Raw genomic sequence first — 12364 nt, 5'->3', positions numbered from 1 at the left:
GTACTGGTATGTAGCCGTTGTAATGGTATGTAGCGGTTGCACTGTTATGTAGGGGTTGTATTGTCATGTAGCCGTTGTAATGGTATGTAGCGGCTGTACTGGTATGTAGCGGCTGTACTGGTATGTAGTGGCTTTACTGGTATGTAGGGGTTGTACTGGTATGTAGCGGTTGTACTGGTATGTAGCGGTTGTAATGGTATGTAGCGGTTGTAATGGTATGTAGCGGTTGTACTGGAATGTAGCGGCTGTACTGGAATGTAGCGGCTGTACTGGTATGTAGCGGATGTACTGGTATGTAGTGGTTGTTCTGTTATGTAGCCTTTGTACTGGTATGTAGCGGCTGTACTGGTATGTAGCAGTTGCACTGGTACGTAGCAGTTGGACTGGTATGTAGCAGCTGTACTGGTATGTAGCGGCCGTACTGGTATGTAGCGGTTGCACTGGTATGTAGCGGCTGTACTGGTATGTAGCGGCTGTACTGGTATGTAGCGGCTGTACTGGTATGTAGCGGCTGTTCTGGTATGTAGCAGCTTTACTCATATGTAGCGGCTGTACTGGTATGTAGTGGCTGTACTGGTATGTAGGGGTTGTACTGGTATGTAGCGGTTGTACTGGTATGTAGCCGTTGTAATGGTATGTAGCGGTTGCACTGTTATGTAGGGGTTGTATTGTCATGTAGCCGTTGTAATGGTATGTAGCGGCTGTACTGGTATGTAGCGGCTGTACTGGTATGTAGTGGCTTTACTGGTATGTAGGGGTTGTACTGGTATGTAGCGGTTGTACTGGTATGTAGCCGTTGTAATGGTATGTAGCGGTTGTACTGGTATGTAGCGGTTGTACTGGTATGTAGCCGTTGTAATGGTATGTAGCGGTTGCACTGTTATGTAGCGGTTGTACTGGTATGTAGCCGTTGTAATGGTATGTAGCGGTTGTACTGGTATGTAGCGCCTGTACTGGTATGTAGCGGCTGTACTGGTATGTAGCAGCTGTACTGGTATGTAGCGGCTGTACTGGTATGTAGCCGTTGTAATGGTATGTAGCGGCTGTACTGGTTTGTAGCGGCTGTACTGGTATGTAGCGGCTGTACTGGTATGTAGCGGCTGTACTGGTATGTAGCAGCTGTACTGGTATGTAGCAGCTGTACTGGTATGTAGCGGCTGTACTGGTATGTAGCGGCTGTACTGGTATGTAGCGGCTGTACTCGAATGTAGCGGCTGTACTGGTATGTAGCGGCTGTACTGGTATGTAGCGGCTGTACTCGAATGTAGCGGCTGTACTGGTATGTAGCGGCTGTACTGGTATGTAGCGGCTGTACTGGTATGTAAGGAGGTAAAAGCAGACTCACCTTCGGACCTGGGATGCCAACTCCTTCCAACCCGGGTTCTCCTGGAAGTCCTGGCCGACCAGGAGGACCCTGGAACGGAAAGTTCATAGGTGTCTAATGTGTTTCCAGCAATGAGGAGGGACAGGAGATGAAGAGATTGTTCTGTCCTGACGGGACGTCAGAATCAGGGAATCATGAACTATGTGCAGAAGAAAAGCGACTCCAGCTGTCACTCCAGACGCTGGAACAACTCATGTTGCTTACACAAAGTCTGACAGATGCTTCTCGTACATTCTGTTATCCAAAAAAACGACTCCAGAAGAAGCTCCTGCAGAAAAAGCTCCTGCAGAAGAAACTCCTGCAGAAGAAACTTCTGTAGAAGAAACTTCTGTAGAAGAAACTCTTGTAGAAGAAACTCCTGCAGAAGAAACTTCTGTAGAAGAAACTCTTGTAGAAGAAACTTCTGCAGAAGAAACTTCTGTAGAAGAAACTTCTGTAGAAGAAACTCTTGTAGAAGAAACTTCTGCAGAAGAAACTTCTGTAGAAGAAACTCTTGTAGAAGAAACTTCTGCAGAAGAAACTTCTGTAGAAGAAACTCTTGTAGAAGAAACTTCTGCAGAAGAAACTCCTGTAGAAGAAACTTCTGCAGAAGAAACTCCTGTAGAAGAAACTTCTGTAGAAGAAACTCTTGTAGAAGAAACTTCTGCAGAAGAAACTTCTGTAGAAGAAACTCTTGTAGAAGAAACTTCTGTAGAAGAAACTCTTGTAGAAGAAACTTCTGCAGAAGAAACTCCTGTAGAAGAAACTTCTGCAGAAGAAACTCCTGGAGAAGAAGCTCATTTCCAACATGAGTTGATAATAAAGTTTTTAAGCCTTTTATTTTCATTCATATTTGATTCTAGTTTTTGTTTTGTTAACTTTATAATCACAATCTGCTTTATGAATTATTACTTTGTAATAATCAACTTTCTGTCACTTGGAAGCCTTGGTGTCGTGTTGTTATCATGTGTTGTTGTGTTGTGCTGTCGTTCTTTTGTTTTCCTGTCTTGTCATAGTGTTTTTGTGTTGTGTTGTGGTTGTTTTGTGTGTTGTATTGTTGTTGTCGTGTTATCATGTTGTACTGTTGTTGTGTTGTCATGTTGTGTTGTTCTCGTGTTGTTGTCATGTTGATGTTGTGTGTTGTGTGTTGTATTGTTTTGGTGTTGTCATGTTGTGTCGTGTTGTGTGTTGTTGTCGTGTTGTGGTGTTGTATTGTTGTGGTGTTGTCATGTTGTGTCGTGTTGTGTGTTGTCGTGTTGTTGTGTTGTATTGTTGTTGTGGTGTTGTCATGTTGTGTGTTGTTGTCGTGTTGTTGTGTTGTATTGTTGTTGTGGTGTTGTCATGTTGTGTCGTGTTGTGTGTTGTTGTGTTGTTGTGTTGTATTGTTGTTGTGGTGTTGTCATGTTGTGTGTTGTTGTCGTGTTGTGTGTTATGTTGTTGTCATGTTGTATTGTTGTGGTGTTGTCATGTTGTATTGTTTTTGTGTTGTGTGTTGAATTGTGTGTTGTTGTCATGTTGAGTGTTGTGGTGTTGTGTGTTGTATTGTTGTTGTGGTGTTGTCATGTTGTGTGTTGTGTTGTTGTCATGTTGATGTTGTGTGTTGTGGTGTTGTTGTGGTGTTGTCATGTTGTGTGTTGTGTTGTTGTCATGTTGATGTTGTGTGTTGTGGTGTTGTGTGTTGTATTGTTGTTGCCCTGTTGTATTGTTGTTGTGGTGCCATGTTGTGTTGATGTAGTGTTGTCATGTTGTGTCGTGTTGTGTGTTGTATTGTTGTTGTGGTGTTGTCATGTTGTGTGTTGTGTTGTTGTCATGTTGATGTTGTGTGTTGTACTGTTGTTGTGGTGTTGTCATGTTGTGTGTTGTTGTCATGTTGATGTTGTGTGTTGTACTGTTGTTGTGGTGTTGTCATGTTGTGTGTTGTTGTCATGTTGATGTTGTGTGTTGTGGTGTTGTGTGTTGTATTGTTGTTGTGGTGTCATGTTGTGTTGATGTAGTGTTGTCATGTTGTGTCGTGTTGTGTATTGTATTGTTGTTGTGGTGTTGTCATGTTGTGTTGTTGTCGTGTCGTGTTGTGTGTTGTCATGTTGATGTTGTGTGTTGTGGTATTGTGTGTTGTATTGTTGTTGTCGTGTTGTATTGTTGTGGTGTCATGTTGTGTTAATGTTGTGGTGTTGTCATGTTGTGTCGTGTTGTGTGTTGTATTGTTGTGGTGTTGTCAGGTTGTGTTGTTGTAGTGTTGTGTTGTGTGTTGTCACGTTGATGTGTGTTGGGTTTTGTGTGCAGTATTGTTGTTGTGGTCTTGTCATGTTGTGTCGTGTTGAGTGTTGTTGTCGTGTTGTGTGTTGTGTTGTTGTCATGTTGTATTGTTGTTGTGTTTTGGTGTTGACATGTTGTGTTGACGTTGTGCTGTTGTTGTGTTGTGTGCTGTCATGTTGATGTTGTGTGTTGTCATGTTGTATTGTTGTTGTGTTGTTGTCATGTTGTGTTGTTATTGTGTTGTTGTCATGTTGTATTGTTTTGTGTTGTTGTGGGGATTGTCATGTTTTGATGTTGTGGTGTTGTCATGTTGTATTTTTGTGTTGTTGTGGTGTTGTCATGTTGTGTTGTTGTTTTGTTGTTGTCATGTTGTATTTTTGTGTTGTGGTGTTGTCATGTTGTGTTGTTGTTTTGTTGTTGTCATGTTGTATTGTTGTGTTGTTTTGTTGTTGTCATGTTGTGTTGTTGTTTTGTTGTTGTCATGTTGTATTGTTGTTTTGTTGTTGTCATGTTGTATTTTTGTGTTGTTTTGTTGTTGTCATGTTGTATTGTTGTGTTGTTGTGGGGTTGTCATGTTGTGTTGTTGTTTTGTTGTTGTCATGTTGTATTGTTGTGTTGTTGTGGGGTTGTCATGTTGTGTTGTTGTGGGGTTGTCATGTTGTGTTGTTGTTTTGTTGTTGTCATGTTGTATTGTTGTGTTGTTGTGGGGTTGTCATGTTGTGTTGTTGTGGGGTTGTCATGTTGTGTTGTTGTTGTCATGTTGTATTGTTGTTTTGTTGTTGTCATGTTGTATTGTTGTGTTGTTGTGGGGTTGTCATGTTGTGTTGATGTTGTGTTGTTGTCGTGTTGTGTGTTGTATTGTTGTTGTGGTGTTTTATTGTTGTTGTCATGTTGTATTGTAGTTGTGTTGTTGTAGTGTTGTCATGTTGTGATGTTTTCGTGTTGTGTTGTATTGTTGTCATGTTGTATTGTAGTTGTGTTGTTGTGGTGTTGTCATGGTGTGTTGTTGTCGTGTTGTGTGTTGTGTTGTTGTTGTGGTGTTTTATTGTTGTTGTCATATTGTATTGTAGTTGTGTTTTTGTGGTGTTGTCATGTTGTGTTGTTGTCGTGTATTGTTGTGTGTTGGGGTGTTGTATTGTTGTGGTGTTGTCATGTTGTGTCGTGTTGTTTGTTTTTGTCGTGTTGTGTGTTGTTCTCATGTTGTATTGTTGTGGTGTTGTCATGTTGTATTGTTGTTGTGTTGTTATGGTGTTGTCATGTTGTGTTGATGTTGTGTTGTGTGTTGTATTGTTGTTGTGTTGTTGTTGTGTTGTGTGTTGTATTGTTGTGTTGTTTTGGTGTCCTGTTGTGTTGATGTTGTGTTGTGTGTTGTATTGTTGTTGTCGTGTTGTATTGTTGTTGTATTGGTGTCGTCTTTGTGTTGTATTGTTGTTGTCGTGTTGTATTGTTGTTGTATTGTTGTCATGTTTGTGTTGTGTGTTGTAGTGTTGTATGTTTGTTGTGGTGTCATGTTGTGGTGTTGTCGTGTTGTGTTGTGTGTTGTCATGTTGATGTTGTGTGTTGTGGTGTTGTGTGTAACCCTCCGAGGCGTCCTGCCTGTCCTCAGTGAACAGAAAGGCTGGTTTGCCTCTACATGGTGGAACTCCACAGGAAACAGAGGATGACAGATCAACATGTCCTAGATCAGCGCCTCACCATGGGGCCTGGGTAGCCGTCTCCTTTGGGACCGAATGGACCTGCAGGACCTGCTTCTCCTCGGTCACCCTGTCAGACACAAACATTTAATCCCATAATTCTTCAGTACAAAGTCTCCAAAGAGAATCAAACATCTCCAAAGCAGCCTGAAGTGGATGGAAATCATGTTTAACCCTCAAAACAACAATTCTGGTCCGCCGGTTTGTTGCAACATGAAATGACACACATGATATTTCCACGCAGACATGCTGTTTCCATCGAGACGTGATGTTTCCATGCAGACGTGATGTTTCCATGGAGACGTGATGTTTCCATCCAGACAGGATGTTTCCATAGACGTGATGTTTCCATAGAGATGTGACGTTTCCATGCAGACGTGATGTCTCCATAGACGTGATGTTTCCATGCAGACATGATGTTTCCATGAAGACGTGACGTTTCCATGGAGATATGACTTTTCCATGCAGACGTGACGTTTTCATGCAGAAATGTTTCCATGCATACATGATGTTCCCATCCAGATGTGATATTTACATTGACGTGATATTTACATTCAGACGTGATGTTTACATAGAGACGTGATGTTTCCATAGAGACGTGACTTTTCCATGCAGACGTGATGTTTCCATGCAGACAGGATGTTTCCATGGATGTGATGTTTCCACGCAGACGTGATGTTTCCATGGATGTGATGTTTCCATGCAGACGTGATGTTTCCATGGATGTGATATTTCCATGCAGACGTGATGTTTCCATAGACGTGATGTTTCAATGCAGACATAATGTTTCCATGCAGACGTGACGTTTCCATGCAGACGTGATGTTTCCATAGACGTGATGTTTTCATGCAGACATAATGTTTCCAAGGAGACGTGATGTTTCCATGCAGATGTGACGTTTCCATGCAGACGTGATGCTTCCATGCAGACATAATGTTTCCAAGGAGACGTGATGTTTCCAAGGAGACATGATGTTTCCATGCAGACGTGATGTTTCCATGGAGACGTGACGTTTCCATGCAGACGTGATGTTTCCATGCAGACGTAATGTTTCCATGCAGACGTGATGTTTCCATCCAGACGTGATGTTTCCATAGACGTGATGTTTCCATAGAGACGTGATGTTTCCATAGAGATGTGACGTTTCCATGCTGACGTGATGTTTCCATAGACGTGATGTTTCCATGCAGACATAATGTTTCCAAGGAGACGTGACGTTTCCATGCAGACGTGATGTTTCCATCCAGACGTGATATTTCCATGCAGACGTAATGTTTCCATGGAGACGTGATGTTTCCATGGAGACATGATGTTTCCATAGAGACGTGACGTTTCCATGCAGACATAATGTTTCCAAGGAGACGTGATGTTTTCAAGGAGACATGATGTTTCCATGCAGACGTGACGTTTACATGCAGATGTGATGTTTCCATCCAGACGTGATGTTTCCATGCAGACGTAATATTTCCATGGAGAGGTGATGTTTCCATGGAGACGTGACGTTTCCATGCAGACGTGATGTTTCCATGCAGACGTGATGTTTCCATCCAGACAGGATGTTTCCATAGACGTGATGTTTCCATAGACGTGATGTTTCCAAAGACGTGATGTTTCCATGGAGACGTGATGTTTCCATGGAGACATGATGTTTCCATAGAGACGTGACGTTTCCATGCAGAAATGACGTTTCCATGCATACGTGATGTTCCCATCCAGACGTGATATTTACATTGACGTGGTATTTACATTCAGACGTGACTTTTCCATGCAGACGTGATGTTTCCATGCAGACGTGATGTTTCCATGGATGTGATGTTTCCATGCAGACGTGATGTTTCCATAGACGTGATGTTTCAATGCAGACATAATGTTTCCATGCAGACGTGACGTTTCCATGCAGACGTGATGTTTCCATAGACGTGATGTTTCCATGCAGACATAATGTTTCCAAGGAGACGTGACGTTTCCATGCAGACGTGATGTTTCCATCCAGACGTGATGTTTTCATGCAGACATAATGTTTCCAAGGAGACGTGATGTTTCCAAGGAGACATGATGTTTCCATGCAGACGTGACGTTTACATGCAGATGTGATGTTTCCATCCAGACGTGATGTTTCCATGCAGACGTAATATTTCCATGGAGACGTGATGTTTCCATGGAGACGTGACGTTTCCATGCAGACGTGATGTTTCCATGCAGACGTGATGTTTCCATGCAGACGTAATGTTTCCATGGAGACGGGACGTTTCCATGCAGACGTGATGTTTCCATCCAGACGTGACGTTTCCATGCATACGTGATGTTCCCATCCAGACGTGATATTTACATTGACGTGGTATTTACATTCAGACGTGATGTTTACATAGAGACGTGATGTTTCTATAGAGACGTGACTTTTCCATGCAGACGTGATGTTTCCATGCAGACGTGATGTTTCCATGGATGTGATGTTTCCATGCAGACGTGATGTTTCCATAGACGTGATGTTTCAATGCAGACATAATGTTTCCATGCAGACGTGACGTTTCCATGCAGACGTGATGTTTCCATAGACGTGATGTTTCCATGCAGACATAATGTTTCCAAGGAGACGTGACGTTTCCATGCAGACGTGATGTTTCCATCCAGACGTGATGTTTCCATGCAGACGTAATGTTTCCATGGAGACGTGGTGTTTCCATGGAGACGTGACGTTTCCATGCAGACGTGATGTTTCCATAGATGTGATGTTTTCATGCAGACATAATGTTTCCAAGGAGACGTGATGTTTCCAAGGAGACATGATGTTTCCATGCAGACGTGACGTTTACATGCAGATGTGATGTTTCCATCCAGACGTGATGTTTCCATGCAGACGTAATATTTCCATGGAGACGTGATGTTTCCATGGAGACGTGACGTTTCCATGCAGACGTGATGTTTCCATGCAGACGTGATGTTTCCATGCAGACGTAATGTTTCCATGGAGACGGGACGTTTCCATGCAGACGTGATGTTTCCATCCAGACGTGACGTTTCCATGCATACGTGATGTTCCCATCCAGACGTGATATTTACATTGACGTGGTATTTACATTCAGACGTGATGTTTACATAGAGACGTGATGTTTCCATAGAGACGTGGTGTTTCCATGGAGACGTGACGTTTCCATGCAGACGTGATGTTTCCATAGATGTGATGTTTTCATGCAGACATAATGTTTCCAAGGAGACGTGATGTTTCCAAGGAGACATGATGTTTCCATGCAGACGTGACGTTTACATGCAGATGTGATGTTTCCATCCAGACGTGATGTTTCCATGCAGACGTAATATTTCCATGGAGACGTGATGTTTCCATGGAGACGTGACGTTTCCATGCAGACGTGATGTTTCCATGCAGACGTGATGTTTCCATGCAGACGTAATGTTTCCATGGAGACGGGACGTTTCCATGCAGACGTGATGTTTCCATCCAGACGTGATGTTTCCATGCAGACGTGATGTTTCCATAGAGACGGGACGTTTCCATGCAGACGTGACATTTCCATGCAGACCTGACTTTTCAATGGAGACATGACGTTTTCATGTAGACGTGATGTTTCCATCCAGACGTGATGTTTCCATGCAGACCTAATGTTCCCATGCAGACGTAATGTTTCCATGGAGACGTGATGTTTCCATGGAGACGTGATGTTTCCATGCAGACATGACTTTTTAATGGAGACGTGACGTTTTCAGCCTCAGCCGTCAGATTCTGAGGCTTAAATGATGTAAAATGAACGTATGAACAGATAAAGCAGCATAAAGACTCATCTCCACGTCTTCCTGCTACTATCTACCTGCTGTCCTCACTGTAGCACCTCCACCTCACCTGCATCCCAAACGTCTTCTTGGCTTTATTCCAGCCATAGAGGATCATTATTTTCCTGCTTTTCTCATCACTTGTTGATCTTTGGCTGCTCCTGATTGGACGTTACCATCAGTTTAAGCTCTCTGATTGGTGGAAAGTCTGACAGGAAGTGTCTTCCTCATCATGTCCAGGTGAAAATAGAGGTCTCTTAGCAACATGGTAGTGATGGTGATGAAGATGTGATAAATAATGGTGGATTTACCATCTAGAGTCTATGAACAAACACTACATGTTGTGTCTGGATGGTAAACCTCCTGGACGGATAGAAACGCTGAAAAACCTCCGTAGACCAGCTGGAGGGTCACACGACCATCCCAGTTCCACGTTGATGGTGGATCCCGATGGACTGATGATGAATTAAGGGTTTAAACAGATGAAGATTAAACGTACAAACCATGATTTCAAGCCTTGGTGGGACGTGCAGAACAAGATGCAGTTTTCTGCCGTCCTCTGTGGTCTTTCAGATGTTCAGAAATGGCGAATGACTAACTAATTTTAGGCTTTCTTCAACCAGCCAGGATCCAAGAAGTTGAGCATGTTTTCAGAGAAAATAATGTTCCTCAAGCATTGACTGAATGCAGAGGTTTTCCATTACCTTTGGACCTGGAAGTCCATAGCCCGTCTCTCCGACTGGACCAGGAGGACCACTTGGACCAGGATCACCCTGAAACATATTTTTATTGAATGATTCTTTGAGAACCAGATTCACACAGACATAACCTGCCATCAAAATGGTTTCCACATGAGGACTTTAAAGGCTATTTTGTGAACAGGTAGCTTCTCTTTTTGAGATCTCTTATGAAGAGTATCCATGGCAACAGAGAAGCCGTTTACCAGCTGGACACACTGATTAAGACTGATGCAGGCCAGGAAATTATGGGAAATGCAGCATTGTTAGCCAACAGCATGGACAAACTCTTGGCGCTAGCGAGGACACAGAAGGAATGCAGAGAATGCAGTATAATGTGTTTCGTGAGCCTGTGAGTGCATAGATTTTGCTGCAACTTCACACACATTATCCCAGAACAAAGTGGTTTCTCAGTCTCAGGGCAGCACCAAACAAATATCACTGTGCTATCAAACTGCTAGCACTGACTTTTAAGGTTAGAAAACCCAGAAAGAAGACTTCTTTGGGCCACATCTGGGCTATTTTTGACTCTTTAAGATTGTTGCACTTGCAAATCAAGAAAAGCTCTGGGACAGAAAAAATATTAAAAATGAAATCAGACTTGAAAACATGATTTTCTTTATTTTGCAAAAATATTGTGTCAATATTTACAAATTTAGGATTGAGACACAAAGGAAATGTTTGTTAGAAGTTTGTCTTTAATTCAGCGATACTCGACAAACGTGTGGCAGCTAATTTCTGTTAACAGATCCTGTCCTTCAGTTAAACTGTAAATAAATGAAGAAAACATGAGATTAATGAAGCATCAGGGGTTTGGAAAAGAGAGGACTTACCTTGGGTCCGGTGATGAAGCGTCCCGGTGGACCAGAAGAACCCACCCTCCCTTGTGATCCCGGTTCCCCCTGAATGAACATGAACCAAGTCGTTAATATCAGGATATGATGAAGAGTCATCTGGTCTCCACCAGAGCTTAGAATAAAGATGAAAACAACCTCACACAACACACAGTGTGTCATCCTCAGTGATGAAGAGCAATGACTCATCATCCGGAAAGCGTTGTAAGACTCTCTTCTGGTTCAGTCTGCTTTAAATGCGACTTCTGGTCACTGAAGTTTGCAGCATTTCTGTGCTGCCCGTGCCTGTCCATGCACCCCTTACACTGCCATGGCTGTCAGTTGTTCCACTAAGGGGCGGCACTGTGTTCAGCGTACTTACATGTTCTGATGTAAGTTTTACACAGTGTCCACATGGACTAAGTGTGTTCAGACAAGTTAGACCAAAGTGTCCATCTATGAATCCATCTCCTGCCTTCAGCATTTACAATACTTTGGTATCTAGAGGAGTTCATGGTGCAAGCAATGACAGCAAGCTGTCCGGGTCATCATCCCTCCACCACCATGCTGCCATCAGGCCTTTGTTTTTTGTACATTCTGACCAAACATGTCCACTTTGGTGTGGTCTGTCTAAAGGACATTGTTCCAGAAGTTTTGTTTGTTCAGATTCTGCTCTCCTGGGCAAAGTCATACCGCCATGTTCTCTGCAATACTTCCCAACCAGCCGTACCGGTTCGGTCTTTTTCTGGACGTAGGTCACCGGGTCCCGCCTCTGGAGCCAGGCCTGGTGGTGGGGCATAAGAGGTGTTGAGGGGATCCGGCTTGGTGATCTCAAGATTCTCACTTGAGCGATTCGCGGCCAAGTGTGAAGCGGCTGGGATGAGAATCAGCACCTCCAAATCTGAGACCATGGTCCTCAGCCGGAATAGGGTGGATTGCCCTCTCCGGGTCGGGAGTTGAAGTATGACTGTTTATTAGTGATGTTGTGTGCCTTCATGTAATTTCTATGTAACTGCCTACGTGCAGCTGTGCACGGCTGCATCCTGTTAAACAACTGTGTTTGCTTTAAGATGTCAGTAAAGGTCATGAGAATGTTGAGAGGACTCAATAACAACTGAGTCTTGCGCAGCCACTGTGTGTGTGTATGTGGGGAAGGTTGGCCACCTCTCTGCCTGCTCTCGCGCGGTGTTGTTTGTGCAGGGGTATTAAAGCGGGGAAGCCCCAGACTTCGGTGGAGTCTGCTGCGGGTCTATTCTGATCAGGACGCCCAGCTGGTTTTGGCACTCTCTACCGGGGTTGTGGGCTCCCCAACCTATCCGTGTTACGGTAAGAGCTGGGAACTGAAAAGTGCCTTAACCGATATGCTTACTCTTGTGCTGCAAGGTTAATAAAACGCTGAGTTAATCATTGGGCAGAGAGTTTGTGTGTTCATTATTTGCCGACTTCCTACGATCCTGCAAAATAAATAAAAGTGTTTCATTACAGGAGTCAGGTCCTGCCTCAAGTGGAGGAGTTTAAATATCTCGGGGTCTTGTTCACGAGTGAGGGAAGGATGGAGCGCGAGATGGACAGACGGATCGGTGCGGCGTCTGCAGTAATGCGGACTCTGCGCCGGTCTGTCGTGGTGAAGAAGGAGCTGAGCCAGAAGGCGAAGCTCTCCATTTACCAGTGGATCTACGTTCCTACCCTCACCTA

The 12364-nt window shown here is 43.5% G+C and overlaps 1 protein-coding gene across 1 annotated transcript in view; it reads right to left on the bottom strand.

Annotated features, from left to right (window-relative positions):
- Window positions 1–12364, bottom strand: part of LOC306774178 (uncharacterized protein) — a gene marked incomplete at its 5' end in the record, with an annotated part of 644048 nt that overhangs the window by 94881 nt on the left and 536803 nt on the right. The window contains 4 exons of the mRNA XM_079264158.1: window positions 1346–1414; window positions 5315–5383; window positions 9804–9872; window positions 10670–10738. Coding sequence (XP_079120284.1) covers window positions 1346–1414; window positions 5315–5383; window positions 9804–9872; window positions 10670–10738 — 276 coding nt within the window. The remainder of the gene's footprint in view (window positions 1–1345; window positions 1415–5314; window positions 5384–9803; window positions 9873–10669; window positions 10739–12364) is intronic.

This window comes from Telmatherina bonti (genome assembly GCF_933228915.1).
Source record: "Telmatherina bonti genome assembly, chromosome: 24".
Lineage (NCBI taxonomy): Eukaryota > Metazoa > Chordata > Actinopteri > Atheriniformes > Telmatherinidae > Telmatherina > Telmatherina bonti.
Note: the sequence above shows the minus strand (reverse complement) of the source record. Positions and strands in the feature narration are given on the sequence as shown.